At 44.8% G+C, this 21,941-nt stretch overlaps 1 protein-coding gene across 4 annotated transcripts in view; it reads left to right on the top strand.

Moving 5' to 3' along the window:
- The window catches only part of FAM171A1 (family with sequence similarity 171 member A1), a 177,788-nt gene that overhangs the window by 24,798 nt on the left and 131,049 nt on the right, over window positions 1-21,941 (top strand). The window contains exons 1-2 of one of the 4 annotated variants that reach the window (XM_066386651.1): window positions 10,458-10,562; window positions 11,498-11,730. The exons of 1 other annotated variant lie outside the window; for it this stretch is intronic. In XM_066386651.1, the coding sequence (XP_066242748.1) occupies window positions 11,700-11,730 (31 nt within the window). In that variant the 5' untranslated portion in view covers window positions 10,458-10,562; window positions 11,498-11,699. Of the gene's footprint in view, window positions 1-10,457; window positions 10,563-10,699; window positions 10,847-11,497; window positions 11,731-21,941 lie in introns of those variants that run through there. 2 more of the 4 variants (XM_066386650.1, XM_066386649.1) reach the window with 2 other exon arrangements.

Below are 21,941 nucleotides of genomic sequence, written 5' to 3'. Positions count from 1 at the left end.
TGTCATTTCCAGTAACCTGTGAATACATTTCTAGTGTTAAGTATGCCTGATATTGCACAAGACATGAAATTAACTTATTGTTCCTCTGAAATTCAGATGTCACCGATGTCCTGTACTTTTATTCACTGAACCTGGCAACCCTGATTTGGTCATGGTGATGCGCCAGAGGAACACCCCATATTTGGTGAAAGCTGCTGCCTTTGCCAACTTTCACATCAGCCCCACTTTTAGAACATTTTTCAAGCCTACTCTGGAGGAACAGTGAGGAGAAGGTGCGCCCGCTCCTTCCCCGCCCTCCTTCGACCTGGAGCTGTGACACCAGTGTTAGTGGTGCACGGTTGGGAAGAAGAGATCACAGATGGCAATCTAGTCTTCCATCCCTGAGTTTCTTTGCCTGTTGTAGAAGTGGAAATATTAGATCAGTATAGTTCAGCAATAATTTCTTAAGTATTCCATTTGTAATGTAGAATGTGGGAAACTGCCCACCTCCCTGTCTTGGGAGGAACAAAAAGCATTTCACTGGGGCTCAACCCTGGGTGGACATTATAATCAGCTGGGAGCATTTTAAAGCCACGCTGATGCTTAAGGCACACCCAGAGATTTTGATTCTGGGGTCTGAACACACTTAACTTTTCCAAAGCCTTGCCTCTAATTTTGGTATTCAGCCAGAGTTGAGACTGGCTGAGTTGCAGCATCATGTATTGTCTTGAAGCATTCTCTGAGTGCCGGTGTGGAGGAGGGATGTCGAGTGACCGAATCCTTGCTTACTGCATGAGTAAACACATGCAGGTTTAATTCTGGGCTGTGACTCACAGGTAGGGTGTCCAAGCTCTTTCAGGAATGGCCTTTGTGATCAGAAACCCATATATGTGACTGCACTTTTAAAATCATTGATTAGTGAGATGGCTGAGGGATCAGATCTGATATACTAAAATGCCTCAGAGCTGAAATTTCATGGGAGCTTGAAATTTTGTGGGATTGGCATCATACTTATTTTCCACTTGTCATTAATCCTACATACTGTGCAGTTTGTTGGTGTGACTTTAGTGGTGTTGATCTGGGATAGTTAGAATGGTCACTGTCAAACTGAACATAATTGAATGTAAGTACTGACTGATAGAAGCCTGCCGCAGTGACATTTGCTAACAGTTGTATAACAAATGGTGGTACCAGGCTGTTGATTAGACTTCTTCCAATTGGTGCCACCTCATCAGGTGAACAAATTTGTCCTGCTGCTGAAATTCTTGAAGGGCGACCCCCAGGGTGGAGTGGCCTAGTTCAGCATGCAGTGCAGATGGCCTGAAGTGTGTCTCCCCAAGTCAGGGTGTCTCCAAGTATCATCAGGACCTCCTCCACCTGCACCATGAGATGCTACCTAAGTATGCAGATCCCTAAATAGTACCTCAAGGTAGGGGCCAGGATCTGGGTACAGGCCTGTGAATTCAGTAACTAGCCCCTGGGATTCAGTACTGGCATTAAGGGGTTAGTGAGTAGCACAACAGCAGTGAAATCCAGACTGAGGTAAAGGTGACATTCTTGATTATTATTACATTTTTAGTTTTATTTTTATGGGCCCCCTCTCTTTGGGGCAGTGGTGTCTGCCCTTTTTGCCTCTGAAGAGGGTCCCTTTAACCCTGCGATGTGCCTGAGGACATCATGAGCATCCTCAGCAGTGCCTGGTCTCTCTCGGGGTCTCTCCAGCTCTGCCTAGTGGCTGACCTGGCACAGCTTGTCTCTCTGCTCTGATGCAATGCTGTCCCGTTTCCCTCTTTGGATTCTTTCTTCCTATTGCTTTGAAGGCAGATTGACTTAAAAAAAAAAAGAAAGAAAAAGAGAAAACTACAAGCAGAGTCTTCCATATTTAACTCCTAAGTAATTTCATGTATCTTACCATAAATCTTCATTAGTACATAGTCGAGCTAAAAACAGAACAGTGATGACTATCAACCATTGGAAAAAAAATAAGGAAACTCTTAAATAAAGTTTTTTAAATATATCTTGTGAAGCCTCTATCTTTTTTTTTTTTTTTTTTCTAATTTGAGTTTTATGGTGATTTTAGAGAATGACTTCTACAGTATACCCTTCAGTCGGCTGAAAACAGGACTTGTTACACGGAGTGATAATGTAAGCCAACAGTTCTCACATTAGACTTTTTGCAAACTAGCAAAAGGCTTTTCAAATCAAAAATGGAATATTTGGGGACTTTCCTCAATTTGTACTGGAAAATATCATAGTTTAAAAAAATTTTTTTCAATACATTTTTTTAGTCTCTCCATACTGCTTGTCTCTGTTAGAATGAATTCTGCCCTGGTCAGCTGGCTCAGTGGTAGAGTGTCGGCCTGGCATGTGGAAGTCCCGGGTTTGATTCCCAGCTAGCGCACACAGGAGAAGCACCTATCTGCTTCTCCACTGTTTCTCCTCTCCTTTCTTTCTGTCTCTCTCTTCGCCTCCTGTAGCCAAAGCTCCACTGGAGCAAGGTTGGCCCGGGCACTGAGGATAGCTCCATGGCCTCTGCCTCAGACACTAGAATGGCTCCAGTTGCAACGGAGCAACGCCCCAGATGGGCAGAGCATTGCTCCCTGATGGGCATGCTGGGTGGATCCCGGTCAGATACATGCGGGAGTCTGTCTCTCTGCCTCCCCACTTCTCACTTGGAAAGATGCAATAATAATAATAATAATAATAATAATAATAATAATACCTACACATCAGCACAGCATCCACCACTACTGCCAGGCATTCTGCCGCCTGAAAGGTTTGCCATCTGCTGGCATATGCAGAATTGCAAATCTAAAAGCATTAGACTTCATTTTGGGGGGATGTTATTTATACCAAAAATGTTGGTTTGGGTATAAATTAGAACCAACCCCTTTTCTTCACCTCGCAGCCTTCCCTTATTACTCCAGTGCCTTCCCAGCTGCCACCTCCTCTGAGTGACATCCTCTGTGGGCTCACTTAGCACTTTGTCCACACCTCCCTTCTGTCAACTCCATGTTTAACAGGTGGGAGCCCCGTGCTGCTCAGTCTCACTATCCAGATATACTCACTGTCCAGACTTGCGGATATTTATCCTAAATTCACTGTTCAGACGGAAAACCCAGGAGATGCTTGCACCACCGTGTACACAGTCTGTGTGAGAGGCTGCAGAGTGGGTTGCTGGTCCTAGCCATTCTCCCGACCCAGAATGCCAACTCGGTGTTTACACGGCGTCCTGTGTGATTTGCTGGCTTCTTGGATGCGGCGGGGGGAAGGGAAGGCAAGGGTGGGTACTAACACGGGCAGCAGGTCTTTGGCATGGTGGGCTCATGTTTGCAGTTCAGTTGCTCAGACTGAGCCCAGAGTTCTGCAACACATAGGACTTTATAATATTATTGCACAGGACATTCAATATTGAGCCTGGTGTGGGAGGGGAACCTTCATAGTTTTGAGGGAGGCCAGTGACTCTCCTGTATCCGTATCAGTGGCCTCTGTCTTCAGTGGCCTTTGCACATGCATAAGCAACAACAAAATCCCTTCCTTGTCTAATCCTAAAAATTAATTTTGAAGATCTAGGAGTCCACATCGATATGAATGAATGAATGAGTGAGTGAACAAATGAATGAATGAAGAAGAAGAGACAAATCTACACAGAAAAATTCCAAAAAACTGATATCCTCTAGGAGGGAGAACATAATCCCCAGCCCTTCCGTGTGCGCTGTGCGTAGTGAACTTTCTTTCACAGACGACAGTGTGAAAGGGGAAAAGTAACTTCACAGTGGAGAAACTTGACAGGCAGGGGACCAAGGTCAATGTCAACAGTAATAAGCCATGTTGAAAGTACATGCCTTTGTTATGATGTGATGAGAATGGCACTTTATTTCTGTGGTCTTCCTCCACAAACCCATGACCTGGTCAAACCAGGAGAGAAATATCAGAAGATAACCAAATCGTGGGACATTCCACAACATACCTGACCAGGACTTCTCAACAGGAAGAAGGGTAGTCTGAGAGTGTCACAGGCAAAAGAAGACTAAGGAGACATGACAGTGCATCGTGATGTGGTGTGCGGGAGGGCATCCTGAGGACATTAGGGAATAACTAAGGAAGTCTGAACAAAGTATGGGCTCTTGCTAATAGTAATGTATTAATATTGGTTCATTAATTTTAACAAATGTACCATTCTACTATAAGATATTAAGAATAGGGGAAACTGGGTGAGAAGTATATGGGAATTCTTGATATGATCTTCGGTTTTTCTGTAAATCTGAAACTCTTCTAAAATTAAATGTTTATTAAAAAATAATGCCAAGAAGGAAGGTAACTGTTGATGCTGGGAATGGAAGTGGAGTAGTTTTATGAGGTGATGCTTATTAGCTGAAAATACAATTTTTATGGGAGAAAATATATGCCGTACTTTGTGTGTGTGTGTGTGTGTGTGTGTGTGTGTGTGTGTGTGTGTGTGTGTGTGTGTACAGAGACAGAAAGAGATAGAGAGAAGGACATATAGGGAACGACAGGAAGGGAGAGAGATGAGAAGCATCAATTCTTTGTTGTGGCACCTTTGTTCATTGATTGCTTTTTCATATGTGCCTTGACTGGGGTAGGGGGCTACAGCAGACCGAGTGATCCCTTGCTCAAGCTGGTGAGCCTTGCTCAAACCAGATGAGTCCGCACTCAAACTGGCGACCTCAGGGTTTTGAACCTGGGTCCTCTGCGTCCCAATCCGATGCTCTATCTACTGCTCCACCGCCTGGTCAGGCTGTGCCGTATTTGAATCCTGGTGCTGTTAATACTGTCAGGTATATTCCTCTCAACTGTTATTTATCTCCTTTATTTTGATTTTAGATAAAATGTATATGAAGTATTAGGTCTGTGTTGTGGATTTATTTATTCAGTAATATTATTAACAAGTATACTAAAGGGAAAAGATACCAAAGCAGATCATTAGTCATGACAACAGAAGCAAAAGCAGTATCATAATTAATGACTTTGCTAATTGCTCTTTTCTTTGCTAATTGGCATTCATTTTTTAGTCTGACAAGCACATCATAAGTATTGTTTATTTTTATACCTGTTGTTAAATAAAGAGCATACAAAATAGTGTCTTCTCAACTGTTCCAGATCTGAATGAGAACAGGATGCAATCCTGGTGTTTGGAGAGATACCAGTTTTAAGAATACAGAACTATTCACATTTCTTGTGCACTAAGTTTATTTTGTTTAGTCTGTGAGACCCAGGTGAGCACTTAGTTTTCATTGCTCTGAAACATTCTTGATTAGATCACACTGATCTGAGTCAGAGCTCAGGATTAATTCCAATGAAGATGTTTAATTGAACTATTTATGTGGTATGCCTGTTAAGGAGAGTGTTGTGTTTTTTCATAGTTTATTTATTGACAAATAAACCATAACAACATTGAACAGGGTTTTTCTTTTCCTATTGCTAATTAACCTGCTGGATCCCCCTCCTCCATTTTCCAAAGGCCCTTGATGTATTTAAATGAAAGATACTTTTTGGGTACCCTGTTCAGTTAGAGCCACCAAAAAGGGATCCAGTGATAAGGGCTATTGTTTAGGAACACCAGAAAAGTTTGTGGTTCTAGTATGAAGCTACGGATAAAATATCATTTGCTCGAGTTTTTCCTTCAGAGTTCATCCAATTATTTCTACACTGGCTACTTGAAACAGACCTGACTTTTTCTGTGTAGAGACTGCACCAAGAAATCTCACCAAAGGAAATGTAGCTTATCAGATAACTTTGGGTTATCATGAAAGTTGAAAATTAAGTTTATTAATAGTGAGTATTTACTGTGTTAAGCATATTACATATAGCTTTTCACTTTAAACACTAATAAGATTCTATAGTGTCCTCTGTTTGCTCGTGGAGCCCAGGTTTTGTTTCCGTGTCAGGGTAGGTGGGCTCAGGCTCAGGGTCAGGGCCGCCCTGGCACAGGACCCAGTTTGGGAGTGTGGAAGCACATCCCGTCTGCTAGAAGCTTGGGATGCTTTTACCCCCCGACAAGTGGCAGAAGGAGCTGGGCCACCTGCTCCCTTCCTTTCTGCTTGACACTGTAGTGAGGACTTCTGCTCCAGCTAGAAGACTTTTGACTAGGAAGTGACAAAAAAGCCGACATGCTGAGGATGGTTCAATGAACCCCTGGAAAGAATCTCCATATTTTGACAACATCATTGAGCACTGAGCTCGGCCAGAATCTACTGCCTCCAGACTTCTTGTTCTTTGAGAAATATAAACTCCTATTTGTTTAAGCCACTGTTAGCCACCTTTTCTACTACTTGCAGCTGAAAGCATCCTTAACTGGTGCTGCTGTGCTCTCCCTGGTTTACCTGGGAGAAAAGGAAGACTTATAGTTGTCAAGCTATTTCATTAGGGTTGCCTGACTGACTGGCAGAACTGGGACTCAAATGTAGCTCTAGCCCACACGCTCTAGGAACTTAACTACTAATGAGCACCCTTCCTCCAAGATAGGGCTTTGAACCTTTTAAAAACAGGCATACATGGAGCACACCCGATCATGAATCTGGCTGTTCCTACAGTACTTGTGGTAGCTTCCAGGAAGTTTATTCTGGAACCAGAACTTTCTCCTGCCCTGCGTTGTGGCTTCAGCTTACTCAAATAATTAAGTGTGCTAGCACACTGCCGAGCTGCTGTAACAAAATCCTATACACTGAGTAGCTTAAACAACAGAAATTTACATCTCACTTCCCTGGAGGCTGGAAATCCACAGTTGGGGGCTTGGTGGATTCTGCTTATAAAGTCTTCTCTCTTTGTCCTCCCATGGAGAAACTAAGATCTATGTCTCACTCCCTTTTCTTTTTTGAAAACTTGATTTTAAGAGAGACAGAGAGAAAGAGAGAGGAATGGGGTGAGGAGAGAGAATGACAAGCATCAACTCATAGTTGCTTCACTTTAGTTATACATTGATTGCTTCTTATACATGCCTTGATGGAGGGTAGGGGCTGCAGCTCAAGCTGATCCAGTGACCCCTAGCTCAAGCCAGTGACCTTTGGACTCAAGCCAATGACCTTGGGATCATGTCGATGAGCCTGCACTCTAGCCAAAGACCTTGGGGTTTTGAACCTGGGACCTCTATGTTCTATCCACTGCACCATCCCTGGTCAGACGTTTTTTCTCTTTTCTTTTCCTTTCTTTTCTATTCCTTTCTTTTCTTTTCTAGCTGTCAGTCCTGTTGGATTAGGACTCTACCCTTAGGCCTCATTTAACCTTAATTACCTCTTAAAAGCCCAACCTCCAAATACAGTCACATTGGGGGTTAAGGTTTCAACATATAAATTTGTTGTGAGGAGGAGCATTCAGTCCATAGCACCCACCCATATAATGACCCAGAAGAAACAAAAGCTGCAAGAATTGTAGCCAAGCCCAGCACTGGCAGGTTGTCTCCAAGCTTAACACTGAAACCCAGCTGTGGTCCCAGCACCTGGACTCAGACCTATTCAGCCTGGCCAGCCCTCTACAGCACCCCTCCTCATATTGCTCAGGGCTGACTCGGGAACCCCAAGATTTGAGCTCTCGGCGTAGTTGGCTGAGAGGTTTAAAAATTGTATCTTCTTAAAGAAAAATTGGGGAGGTTCTATTTCCAGCATTAATTTTCCACCTTGCCCATGGGTAGGAACTGGGCATGGACCTTTAGAGCAGTCAGACTGAGCATGTCCCTGGAAATCCCGGCCAGAGCTCAAATGCACTGTAGAGTAAGAAAGTAGATGCAGTTCTGTCCGTTTCCACTATGTTTAGAAAATTCAGCCCCAGACAGTAATCGCCGAGTCCTTGAATCTGAGAGCCTATTTCTTACCAAAACAGTACTTACCAAGGACAAAACAAGCCCAGCCCTTTGTAGCACCCCTACAACCACTGCATACATAGCATCATCATTGATTAGGGAAAATATGTTTGTCCTCTGAATGTTTTAAGACCCTCCATTTAATTGGCATTTATTGACTAAAACCATATTTCTATAGAGCTGAAAATAATGGGGGGGGGGGTGGAGAGAAAGTATTTTCGTCATTCTAAGGGACAGTATTTCTGGTCCGACTCTGCCCCATCCGAGGCCCATGCTGATGATAAACATATCCCCATTTCCAAAATATTAAAACAGAGTAGAAAAGCTACATCTTAAAACCAAAGAACTCTATGTGACACAGTTCCTTCCGTCCAGAGACAGTGTTTCTGCTCGTGGCTTTGTGCTCATGCGGACTCCACAGCCCCCACGTGCTGGCAGCCATGACCTTTGAACATCCAGTCAAATTTTTCTCCCTCTTGCATGTATAGGGCAAATCTATTTTACTGCTAAAACTGCCCTATTTGGTCCTCCTTTTCTTTCGTTTTTTTGGGGTTAGGGGTTGGGTCTTTATCATCAACACAGCCTTGCTTCAGAGGGGGCATACACAAAACACCAGTGACACCAGTTAACCTGGGGGTGACAGAGGACCCCCAGATGGTGGCCTCGCATCCTGGTTTGTTCCGATAGGTTCCCTTCTCTCAGCTCTGTTTTTGAGGGTACTATGCTCTAAGAAGACCCCCTCATCATTATCCCCTTCTCACTTAGAACACTGTGCGTTGACTTGTGTATAAATCAAAGGTTTTACAGTTGTCACTCATAAGAATCTCTGACACCAGACACTGGATTAAGTTCCAGATTGCTGAGTAAAGAGCTGAGGGCAACTGTAGATATTAAAACAGTTTCTCTCTTTCCCTCTCTTTAGTCAGGCTGGGTAAATAATGAAAGCTTAAACAAGTCAGAAATTTGAGTCTCGTAGGACATAAAAATGAACCTAACCTATATTATTAGTCTTAGGGATTCATTCCTACTTCCTCCTTCACTTTTTAAACTCCTTGGAGAAAAAGCAGTGTATCCTTGTATGTGTACGCACTCTGACTCCACTTTCATGGAAACAGATACCATAGTTGTCCACACTGCTTGCTTATTGAGAAGTTCACACACGAGAATGTGTTCTGGAGTCTCTAGCACAAATGGAAAAAGACCAAAAATCTCTTGTCACTTTCAGGCTATGAATCTTAACAAGTTTAGCATTTTAATTTTTCAAATCTCAATATTGTTGCTAACTAGATGCACGTGTCTTATAAATATTTAATTGCCGTTTAAAATTTAATAATCTCTTTTGTCCCACATTCTATTTTCTTTCTGTATGAAAATCCTGATAAGGCGCTTTAAGATCATGATTTTTTATTTATGTTTTAGCAACAACACATTTCCGTAAAGCAAATCAATTTTGAAAGCAGTTTTCAGTGGAAGTTTATTACTTTGAATGTATTTTTAAAGTTGAGCTATAGTTGACATCTAACACTGTGTTAGTTTCAGGTGTAGTCATAGAGATTTGATACATGTATACATTAGGGAATGATCACTGCAATACGTCTCACTAACATCCATCACCCCTCAGTTACATTTTTTTTCTTTTGATGAGAACTTTTAAGATCTACTCTCTTGGCAACTTTCAAATAAGGGTGGAGAAAAATAGGTCTACAGTTTTAAGTACATGAAACAATTTATTCTTGTATTGATATTTATTAATTGTATCATTTTATAAAACAACTGTAAACCTACTTTTGCCCCACCCTATATACAACACAGCATTATTAACTATAGTCACTATGCTGTATATTACATCCTTAGAACTTACTTATTTTCTGGCTGGAAGTTTGTGCCTTTTGACCACCTTCACCCATTTCAAACCCTCTCACATCTTCCCTCAGCGAGTACCATTTTGGTTTATTATTAGTTCAAATTTATATCATTTTCTACTTATAAAATAAATGAGAGCACTGTTAATGAGGTAAAGTGTTGGCGGGTATTGATTTCTCATCACAGTGTAAGAGGTGAAACCTATTTTTTTTTTAAACCTTTTTTTTGGAAACCTTTTTTTTTTTTTTTGGCACTTCCTGGATCAGGTTTTACAGAATCCCCAATGCACCTTGCGAGGCACTCTGGGCAGCTGTTGCCTGAGCATTGGGTTCTGAATCCCACATCCTTGCAGGACCAGTTCTGTTGCAGAAAGTGTATTCAGGCATTTTTGGAAGGCAGGCAGCACATTCAGAAATGTTTTGGAAGCACAAGATGATATGATAGAAATAGCTTTGGTTCTGCATTAAGCGCTGGGTTTCATAGCTCGAGGTGTGTGCCACCTTCCAGAAAATGACCTTTGTTTAACCCGGGTCCCCAGATGCACCCCTTTCCTTCAGGCCCAGTAGTTATTGGTGTCTTGAGAACACAGTTTGGGAAACACTTGAGATTTTACTTTTGTTCGGCCTCTTTAAATATATCTTGAATGTTCTGTTAATGTATTATTGTACCTGGTTAATTTTAGTGAGCTATTCCAGTAGATTATAAACAAAAGTAAGGTTAATAACTTTAGTAGTTAACCATTGGAATTTTTTGATTGTGTACTTAAGGTTTAAGAGATGCTAGCTCCAGACCTCCTGCTTCCCAGAACAGGGTTGATGGGGTGGTATTTACCAGGCGGTAAATGGCATGCAAGGACATAATCGTGTCTCCTTTTTGATCACAGAACCAAGTTCTAAAGTCCAGGGTTAGAAGTTATTTTCCATTTTTCTAGAGATGTATTTCTTATTTTAAAAAAGCAGGGGGTGGGGGAGGAACTGTAGAAAAACCTTTTGCAATTAAACCGAAACTAGTCTTGCTGAGCCCAGAATATCATAGCTGTTACTTCTGGGTGTTCATCTCTGTTCCTGCTTTCAGGGTTGGGAACACACTGGGAAACCAGGAGCTGCACTTCTGGGAGGAGGGCCTCCCAGAGATGAGGGGCTTTGGGTATCCAGGAGGCAGATTTTAAAACCTGGGCTAGTGATTCTGGTAAGAAGGCCGATGATGAAACCTTGAGCTTTGAAATGAATTTCCCAGAGAGCTGGTACAGTGACAGATAGGTTGAGAAGCTGTATGAAGAGCCAGGGGAGAGGGTTTTAAAGCAGGGGTCCCCAAACTTTTTACACAGGGGGCCAGTTCACTGTCCCTCAGACTGTTGGAGGGCCGCCACATACAGTGCTCCTCTCACTGACCACCAGTGAAAGAGGTGCCCCTTCCGGAAGTGCGGCAGGGGGCCAGATAAATGGCCTCAAGGGGCCACATACGGCCCGCGGGCTGTAGTTTGGGGACGCCTGTAAGGGTTGAGCAGTCCCAGGGGCAGAGAGTCCTGGAAGGAAGGTGATGCCTCGAGTGACAGTTCTCCCGGGAGTCGACATGGGGGTCCAGGGGCTATAAAGAGAGCAGCTGGGGACTGCCAGAGATTTAAATGGTGTCTTGTCCGGCTTGTCTCATGGGGAGATTGTGATGATAAAGTGCAAAAGTATTGTGTGCAAGCTCTGTGGCCGGCTCTGTGTTAAGGATGTCAGGGAAGGTTAGATCAGTTCTCTTAGAACATCCCTTAATAGAGTCTGTTCACTTTTTTTAAAACTAAAAATGCCAAAGGATTGCAAAGTGATTCCAAACTGTTTCTTTCCTACCCAGACCCAGACAGATTAGCTGAAATTCATTGCTCCCAGCTTTCCCATTCCTGAGATGAACTTTGAAGAAACCTTTGAGAAGGGGATCGAGAGGAGAGGACAAATGCAGTCAGATCACAGGAGATAACTGCACAGAGCGGTTGGAATGCTCAGGACCCTGGGCAGTGAGTCCCTGTGGCTGGATTTGTACGAGAAATGCTACATTTATGAGTTACTTAGTGACGGTCGTTATTTCAGGTTGGTAAGTTCTGTCTAGCACAGGGGTCGGGAACCTATGGCTCGCGAGCCAGATGTGGCTCTTTTGATGGCTGCATCTGGCTCGCAGACAAATCTTTAATAAAAAATAATAATATTAAAAATATAAAACATTCTCATGTATTACAATCCATTCATTTCCTCATGTTCATGGTTGCGGGTGGCTGGAGCCAATCACAGCTGTCCTCTGGGACAACACCAAATTTTTATTGGGTAATGTATAACATACATGGGTAGTTGTGTGGCTCTCATGGAATTACATTTTAAAATATATGGCGTTCGTGGCTCTCTCAGCCAAGAAGGTTCCCGACCCCTGGTCTAGCATATGAAGACTTGATATTTGTATCATCACTTCCCTGTGATAAGGTTGGGAAACCATTTGTGTCACACAAAAGAGAGCTTTGTGGATGTAGCCCCCTTCTGTGGAGGAATGTAGCCCTATCTCTACTGGAGCCCAGCCAGCACGGAGAAGCACAGAAACTCTCTGGTTTAAAAAGAATGAAAGGGACCCATTGGGCATCACCAAAACTGAGGAAATTCCAAGTAACCCACGTGTTTTCTCGCCTGTCCTAGAAAGGAAAATATGTATACAATCAGTGTTTGGTTATCTCTAAGGTGTGCTTAAAGTATAAATGCCTCAATCTTCTCATAGTAGTTTTAGGTATTCTAGACTAGAATGTAGGTAATAATACTTGAGCTCCTGAGTTTTAATTGTACTTTTAACAAATATAAAACCAGTACTGTACTCAGCATTTATTTGACTTGAGTGTGGGCTATTCCAGGTACCAACCCCAGCCCTGTGCCCTCTGGGGATAAGGAATGGCCACTGAGACAGGGAATATGATAGAGGGGTATGTTTCTAGAGCTCATTTTTCCATTGATTAGAGAGAGAGAGAGAAAGCATCAACCCATTCCACTTGGTTGTTCCATATAGTTTGCAGTCATTGGTTGCTTCTTGTATATGCCGTGACAGAGGATCGAAACCGCAACATCACAGCTCCAGGATGACTCTACCCCTACGCTGCCCAGCCAGGGCTAGGGCTGATTTGTAATACAAGGTTTCTTTGGTGGCTGTCTGCTCACTTTCATAGGCAGAAGATACTTCCAAACTGTTGAGTTAGTTGACCTGCATCTTGAGGACAGTACTCAACTCTGGAGACCTCGGTCTCTTCATTTTCGACACACATCTCTTAATGCCTCGCAGCCCACGAGAGTTTCATTCTCAGGCTGCACTGAGAGCACGGGTGTCAAAGTGAGCTGCAGAGCCTGCTCCGCCACAGGCGGCCGTGGACAAGGTTGATAGAAGACCGCCTATGGGTGGCATTTTCCCATGTGCCAGAGGAATGAACAGAAAAGCTTTTGGTTGGTGCACTGCTCTTGTTTTATTATTAGGGTGATCTCAGTAATAGTGACTGGAGAAGTTTTTATGCTCACCTACGAGATCTCAATATCCATCGGCTCTCTTCCCTGGACTGTTTGCCTATCCCATGGCTCCCAAAGGAATGGCTTTGTGTGCCTTTAGAAATATTAGGGAACTGTGATTTTGTTGGTGTCATAAAATAATTCAGTCTGGAATAGGCTAAGCCTATTGTTTATGCCAGCCATCACCAAGGGGGAGAGTGTTTGCCTGGTGAGTTAACCCTGTAGGCCGTGTTCAGCAGGTCGCAGTGCGTCCTGTGCAGCAGACAAAGTGCTTGTCTTGGCATTGCTCCACCTCCTGGGAGCAGCCTGTGCTTTCTCCTTCTCCCTCTTTTTCCCCCACGGGCGTGCACCTCCAAAACTAGGGGACCCCAGGAGTCTTCCAGCCAGGGGAGCAATGGGCTAACCCCCTGAACCTCTCCCCAAAACCCCCTTTTCTCTGGCTCCTCAGTGGACCAGAGCTGTGCTGCTTCTATCCTAGGCTCTTCCTAGTTTCACTGTCCCCAGCTTTAATAAACTTACTCTCAAAATCAGAAGAGAAAAGAAAAGAAAGAAAGTGCTTGTCTTAAATGTATTCTGTGACAGGCCTTTTTAAATTGCAAGTAAAAAGAGACAACTCTTTTTAAACTCTAAAGTTTAAACAATAAAGGGAGTATTGGTTTAGGAAACTGAGAAGCATAAAAGCACAGTCTTGATATGGCTTAGCGACACCACTAGAGGTCTTGGTTTCTTTTCTCATCTGCGTTGACATCTCATTTCCGTGGTGTCAACTTTATTCTAAGGATATCCCCTTCAATCCTAAAATGGCTCCCAGTAGGTCAACAGTGCTATCCATACCCCTGTCCCAAGTATCCCCAGAAAAAGCTCTGCCATTTGCTCTTACTGGAGCTGCTCGGGTCGTGTGCCTAGTACAGAAGTCATGGTGGCAAAGGAGAATGGGCTGTGCTGATTGGCTTAACCCATAATATGGATGTCACCCCTAGGGCCAAATAGAACCCCCACTGGAAATCAAAGACTCTCAGTCAACAGAGGTCTCTCTGCAGTCCCCATCCATTCATTATGGCTGGTTGGTGGACTCCTATTGATAAGTTTTTAGTAATTTGAGTAAATATACATACTTTAAAATCATAAGTGAATACCTATTTAAAAAGAAGATGAAGAAGAAAAGAAGAAGGAGTAGGAGGAGGGGAGGAGGAAGAGGAAGAGGAAGAGGAGGAAGAAGAAGAAGAAGAAGAAGGAGAAGGAGAAGGAGGAGAAGGAGAAGGAGAGGAGGAGGAGGAGGAAGGAGAAGAAGAAGAAAGAAGGAGGAGGAGAAAGAGAAGGAAGAGGAGGAGGAGGAGAAGGAGGAGGAAGAGGAGAATAACACCAACTCAGCTTTTTGCATTGCCCTGTACCCTTGCAGTGAGGTACACAGCTTTCTCTCTCCGTTACTGCACTTGAGGGCTTCCTGCCACCTGGAACCATATTAGAATCTCTTGGTCCCAGTGACTCTCTTGGTTTTGCCAAAGCTCCTTATTTGTTCCATGACCAACAGTGAATTACTTAACCTCTTGAGCTGCAGGCTCTTTGTGTAATTGACCTTTTTTACAGGTTGTTTTGATTGTTTTCCAAGATGCTATACCTGTCACAAGGAGCAACGCAGCAATGGACATATGGTTTCTCATCTCTACCCAACAGCCAGAGGTCAGACCTGGCTGTTGCTTTACACTGGAACTTGGGGTGGAGGTGCTTGCCAGGGCCTGAGCTGTTTGAAAACCAGGTTGCCAAATCCTGGGAGCTAGATGGGGATTATAGACAAAACTCGGTGAGGACATTAAGGCAACAATGAAGAAAGAGTAATGACCTCAGCCATGTGGAAGCAGCCAGACTACTACAGGCTGCAGCACAAGGAGGCCCCGGCTCAGGCTACTTCTCATCTGAAGAGCAAGCCACTCCGGTAGTTCTTAGGGGCGCCAGTTTTTCTATGCTTGAAGGATTAAACTTCAAGGTACCTGCTTGTTTTTGTTCAGAATAGCCCACTTCCTGATGAAAACCAAAATTTAATATTTATTTTTTTAAATATTTTTCTTGCTCTGGCCCAGTTAGCTCAGTTGGTTAGAGTGTCATCTTAAAACACCAAGGTTGCGGGTTCGATTCTTGGTCAGGGCACGTATAAGAAGTGACCAATGAATGCACAACTAAATGGAACGAATGCTTTGTTCTCTCTTTCTCTCTCTCCCTTCCTCTCTCTGTCTCTCTAAAAATCAATTAATAAACAATAAAATTAAAAAAAATTTTTTTAAAGGGTGCAAAAGTACTGGCCAATTTAAGCAGTGTACACATCGTTATCCCTATCTAGACCTCTCTGAGTCAAGTGTCCTTACTGAGATAGAGGGGATGGCCAGTTAGGCCATTGTTGCTCTCTTCATAGGAATAAAAATCGTGGCTAGGACCTGTTGGACATTTAACACGTGCCAGCCACTGTTGTGAGCACTGTGTGTGTTGACTTGGTACTCCCTGACATTGGTGAGGTCAGTGGCCTGGGAAGCATAGGTAGCTTGCTCTAGGTTATTCAGCTGGCAAGGGGCAGAGCTGGGATTTGAACCCTGGTTATCTGGTTGCAGAGCTTTTGGGCCAACATACTATGCTAATTCTTTTTTTTAAATGTATTTCTTGATTTTGGAGAGGGGAAAGTAGAGCGAGAGAGACAGACAAAAACATTAATCTGTTCCTGTATGTGCCCTGACTGGAAATCGAACCTGCAACCTCTTGTGTACCGGGATGACACTAACCAACGAAGCTGTCTGGCCATGGCAAGAGACTTTTTTTTTTTTTTAGGTGAGAGGAGGGAAGATAGTGAGGCAGATTCCCGCATGCACCCCAACTGGGATCCACCTGGAAACCCCATTAGGGGTTAATGCTCAAGCACCAAGCTATTTTTAGTGCCTGAGGCTGATGCTCCAACCGAGCTATCTTCAGTGCCCAAGGCCACGCTCAATCCAATCAAGCCACTGGCTGGTGGAGGGGAGGAGAGCGGGGGGGGGGGGGGGAGAGAAGGGGGAGGAGAAAGGGGAGAGAAGCAGATGATTGCTTCTCCTGTGCACCGTGACTGGGAATTGAACCTAGGACATCCATATCCCAAGCCAACGCTCTACCCGCTGAGAAACTGACCAGGGCCAAGAGACTTATTTTTGATTAGCTGAGTCTACTCTAACAAAACCAGCTATAAATGAAATAGTGGATGATGGGAGACAGGGAGAAGGTAGACGAGGAGTTCGGTTGACTAGTACCACTTACAAATAGAACATAAAATAGAAGAATATAAACTGCAGATAAATGAGCTGCAGTAGAAAAGGGTTTCTTGTTTTTTTACTGAACAGTTCATTATAGATTTCCTAACCCTGAGCATCCTTAAAGTATTTATAATGTGATTTGATCTAGATATGTTTCATCTGTAATGTAGTTTACAAGTAGGAGTCTGAAATAATAATTGTGTAAAAGTGCATGTGAGAGGAGAGAATGATGGACTGTGAGAGCAATTCCTCTTTCCTTCCTGTGACTCACCTTCGCCCGGGTCAGAGTGAGGCAACACTGTCAATGCCCACAACTTGCGCATTCAGCATCTGCCCCGCATCATCCACTTCCCAGGTGATGGGGATGGAAGCCCGCCCTGCCTCTGGCGAAGGTGAGCTTGTCATTTGGAGATGAAGAAAGGAAATGGGGCACACATTCTAGGACTGAGCCAGCTTACAGGTTCATTCTCGGCGACGGCTCACACTGAACACCACAAGCTTCAGGAAACCCTGAGTTTTAGCACAGTGAGAAAAACTATGCCATGGACTCTACGTGTTTGGGGTACACAGTGTTGGGGGAAAGGGGAGCCTGGGAAGGGGGTAAAGAGAAGATGAAATTGGACCAGGCCTTATACGGCTGTGGGGTTTGGATAGACAGACAAGAGAGTGAAGACCAGGAGGAGGGCTGGAACGAAGGCACTGTCATATCAGGGGCACTCAGGGGGCCTGACATGGAGGTGGAGGGGGGAGTGCCCTGAGAGGAGTGGGCAGTGAGGCTGGCCCGTCAGACTCTGCGGCGTCTGCCAGTCAAAGGGAGCGATTTAGACTTGGTGCAGAAGACCTGTTAACTGCTGCGGGATTTGACCAGAGAGATGAGCTAGTGAGATGTCTTAAATAACAGGCATACTTTATGTTACAAGGTGCACAACAATCTGTAGTTAACCCGGTGGTAGATTCGGGTTTTATAAGCAACTCCAAGCTTGCCAGATTCATCGTTGTCCCCACATGGAACACAGGGTTGGTGCCCGTGCTAGCTGAATACAGCCTGCAGCCCCCTAGCCTGTCATGAACACTGGCCCGGGAGCTCAGGGCTTGTTGAGAGAATTTGGTTCTCAAACTGTTATCACCAGCTGAACTTGTTTGTAATTGGTTGATTTTAATTAAATGTTATATAAGCCATGTAAGTGTGAAAAGAAAGGTATCTTTTTGTGGGACTATAATGCCGGTGACCGAAGCCAGGCAAATCCACACTGGATTTGGGCAAATGGTAGAGGAACTGCGGAGCCAGAAAGCCTTGGGCCGTTCCTGTTTAATAGATACTCGCAATGGTGGATAAGCAAACAGGCAGAAAAAAACCTGTTCTTTTGGTGGCAGATCAAAAAAATGGCCCCTCACAGTGGTGAGCAAGCAATCCATGCCAAGAGAAAGTACCCATAGCCTCATGTAGGCTACACACGTGGCTCTGCCATGTGCTCACGCACTGGTCATGCAAAGTGCAAGCGAGCAAGCCGTTATAACACAGCTGTTTTCCCTACTTTCCACCCCTGTAGAATTGCTCGCCTCACAATCCACATGACCGATATTATCCACAGTGGTCTCTGTGCAAGGAGTGAGGTGCATTACATAAAAAAATAAAATAAAATAAAAACTATAGGAACAGCACAAGCTCTACTGAGAATAGCAATAATTACAAAGGTGCCCTTCACAATGTCTCCCTGAGCACCAAGGAGATAATACACTGAGGCAGCCAGGTGCTGTTTGCCCAGGCTGTTAATTGGAAACCACCTCTAGCCCCCTACCCCACGGTAGGTGGGGGGCCTGTACAGTCCAGGGCCATGTCCGTTGAAGAAAGTCCTTGATGCTTCTTCTCTGCAACTGGATGGGAGAAGCTGCCTGGTGCAGGAGGGCCTCCACAGGTGCCAGGCCCTCCCCCATTAGGGTCCCTCATTACTGTCCACAAGTGGTATTTCCATCCAACAAGGGAGCCAGTGCCCCCCCTCTTGTCACAATTCCTACTTCAAGAGTCCATTATACTGCTCAATGATCATCCACAGTAGTGCAGGTGTCTATACAAATCACCAAAGGTGAAGGTTCATTACAAGCAACTAACTATACAACTCTTTGATAACAGACCTCAGTGCCTTTCCATAAGTGCTCTGTCTGTTGCCACAAGCCCCATCCAAACCCCTCAGCACGCTCACAGGGCCTGGCAGGTCAAGCACATTCAAGGCCTATGCTGCCTTGACAGTTCTCTTAGCTCCTGAATAAGCACCCATTATCTACTAAGGCCAACACCTGCTACACATTAGAAGGGGACCAGTGGATTGCCAATTTTACATGGGGCTTCTGACCCCTGCCTGTCCCTGTTAGATGGATCCCTCGGTCTTCCCCCTATTCAAACTGGAACAATGGGCCTGGGGGATCCTCCTCTCATTTAGCTGTTTCCATCATATATAATCTTGCAACCATGCAACCTAAACAACCGTTTTCTTGGCAGATGCTGAGGCCACCTGCTTCTCCCACTTTTTCAGTGGCTGGAAACTCTGTTCTAACTTAAGCTGCCACCAGAGTTCCAACAGGACTCTATTAGACCTGCCATCTAATTTCTCTCCATCTGCCCCAGCCATAATCAAATCTACTCACATCTCTGTCCAGGTGACCTTTACAGGCTCACTTCTCTTGTTAGTGAGGCTGGGGGGAGGGGGGGAGCATGGGTAGGAGCCTACACACGCTGTAGTGCCACTTTGCCTCCACCTTCCCCAAATCAGTCACCGTCTGTGTAACATTATTGATGGGGTGCCCCACATAGGGGTTCAGGATAACCACTAGTCCATAAAGGGCTGACAGGGCACTACAGAGAATAAGGTCCTTCATTCCTGTTGTAAATATTGATACTTCTTTATCTGGCCCACTGGACCTCAGGTTGAAAGCAGCATTCCTCATACCTAGTTCCCGGAGACCTGCTGCAGCTCAGTATACGACTGCCACCAACTCACCACCCCGGCAAGTCTCCAGCATTCTGCCAGGCGGAATGAATGGCAGCCATCACCCATTCCAATAGGACATGACTTCCTGGGTTGTCATAGTTCTGAAGACACTGCCTCAAGGAGGAGTGCTTGGTAATGGTGCCTAATTTCTCCATTTCTGTTCTGGAGAGCAAGATACCATCCACCCCTATGTCCCACAACTGCAGCAATGAAGTGGCCAGGGGCTCAGTGGGTTTCTGCCTGAATTTCACCCCTAACTCCACCAACTCTGGATGTAGGGCCAGGCCAGAGTGCTCAACTACTACCAGAGGGGACTGTGCCTGCCCAAGACACTTTTGGCTGCTGGGTTTTTACCTTCTGGGTGGCACCGGCCAGGCTCTGAGTCTGTGGATGGCAATTTCAGCCTGAGCCTCCTCCTCCTCCTCTTCCTCTTTGAAGGAGTCAGAAACTACCACTGCCAGTGACTCAGTCATTCCACTGGCACAAATGCTGCTCCTGGTTCAGCGACCACTATGGCTCTTGCGCCTGCCAGCTCTCAGCCTGAAGCTGAAACTGGTACTCTTGAACCCACAGCTGTTTCTCTAACCTCTGCCATTGCCAACATTCGGCCTCTAATGCCAACATTCGGCCTCTAATGCAGACTGGAGCTCTGGAGCTCGCAGCTGCTTCTCCATCAACTGTTCCAGCTCCTGCTGCTGTTGGCGCTCAGTCTCCAGCTTACACTGGAGCGCTTGAACTCTTGCAGGCTTTCACACAGTTTCAGTTTCTGCTCACTGGGCCATAAAAAACACCCTTCCCATGGCCCCCAACAGGGTAACCACAGGAAACCACATGCTCAAGAAGGGCCACTCCTCTGCCCCACTCTGAGGGGTGTTGGTAGCTCCATATTTATCTGATCTGAATCCTGCCCACTTTGCCAGATGTAATCCTGGTGGCCGAGGCCAGGCAGGTTCACATTGGATTTGGGCAGACAGTAGAGCAGCGGTTCTCAACCAATGGCTTTAGGCGACCCTGTGTTTTGGTCGTTCGACCCTCACCGGGGTCGCGACCCACAGGTTGAGAACCGCTGCAGTAGAGGAACTGCAGAGCCAGAAAGCATTGAGGCATCCCATTTTTTAGATTCTCACAACAGCAGGCAAGCAGACAGGCAGGGGAAAACCTCTTTTCATGGCTGCAGCTGAGTGATCAGGAGAACGGCCCCTTGCAGTGGCGGGCAAGCGATCTGCACCAAGGGAAGGCACCCGTGGCTTTACTTAGGCTACACACACATGGCTGCCATGTGCTCGTGCACTGATCATTTAAAGTGCAAACGAGCAAGCCTAACAACTGTTTTCCCTTCAGAGACTAAGTTGAAGTTTTGGAAAGATTCAGTCAAGTCTTGCCAGCTGAAAAAGGTTTGGGTGTAACAACTGCATAAAGATTGCAAGGGGTGCATTATTAAAAGCTAAAAGGATTCTGCACCAGGTTGCTTTGTTTAAAGCGTCTTTAAGTTTCCTCTCCACTTAGAGAGGAACTGGACATTGTAGACAGTGCTCTCTGGGTATATAGATTTTGCAAGAAATGTGACATGGGACCCCACCAGCTATCAGGAGTGGGGGAAAGTAGTGGACAGGACATCTTGTCATTTAGCTTTAACCAGTTTATCACTGTCAGTCGCTGATCATTAGACAGGTGAGTTCCACGATGTGCCTCTAATTTCTCAAGTCTTGTCACTTCCATTCCTTTTCCATTTTGTTCTCAGTCCTTGGATGGGGTGTCAGGTGCTGGATGGATGGTATCAGTACAGATGTTTTTACTCACAGAGTAATTAGCAATACGAAGGACTTCATTTATTTCGGGTTGGTCTGCCTGCAGTTTGTTATTAAATCCATGACTGAGTTGTGGTTCCTGTCATGACAGCGAGGATATTAATGGGCTGGTTTGGTTTGTGGTTTTTTTGAGGGGGGAGTTTGTTGTTATTTTTTGTGGACTCTCGTTTTCCTCACCCGTGCAACTAAGGCTTTAATAGACTCTGGTGGTTAAGTAGATTTTAAGATTGTCGATAGGAAACCTCTTAACCATTCCTAGGATAGATTCCTAGGATAGATGTGTATAATGTGAGTAAAACCACCACCGAAAACAAACAGTAAATCTCAACTGGCTATGCATGATAATGGGGTTGTGCACGAGGCCAGAAGTCGCCTGGGTTAATGCCACCAGAAATGCTTTGGCATAGTGCAGAGGCTGCTGGTTGCCAGGAGAAGATGGTTAAAATTTGTAATACTGACAATCTATTATGCTACAGAAATAAAATATATTTGATTACAATATATAAAAAACATCTCCCCCGAAGAAGAAAGAGGATGGACCTCCTAGAGAATGTGTCATTTGAGCGCTGGACGAGGATTTGTGTTGCACTGAGATGGTCTGCCATTCGTGCGCTATACACCTCTGCCTAAATAACTGTGGATGGAAGAAGAAAAAGAAGAAGAGTCCTGGTTGGGCACGTAACAAGTAGATGCCTAGCTGTCTAATT

This window comes from Saccopteryx leptura, chromosome 5 (genome assembly GCF_036850995.1).
Source record: "Saccopteryx leptura isolate mSacLep1 chromosome 5, mSacLep1_pri_phased_curated, whole genome shotgun sequence".
NCBI lineage: Eukaryota > Metazoa > Chordata > Mammalia > Chiroptera > Emballonuridae > Saccopteryx > Saccopteryx leptura.
The sequence above is the reverse complement of the archived record's forward strand: the minus strand, read 5'-3'. Positions and strand labels throughout refer to the sequence as shown.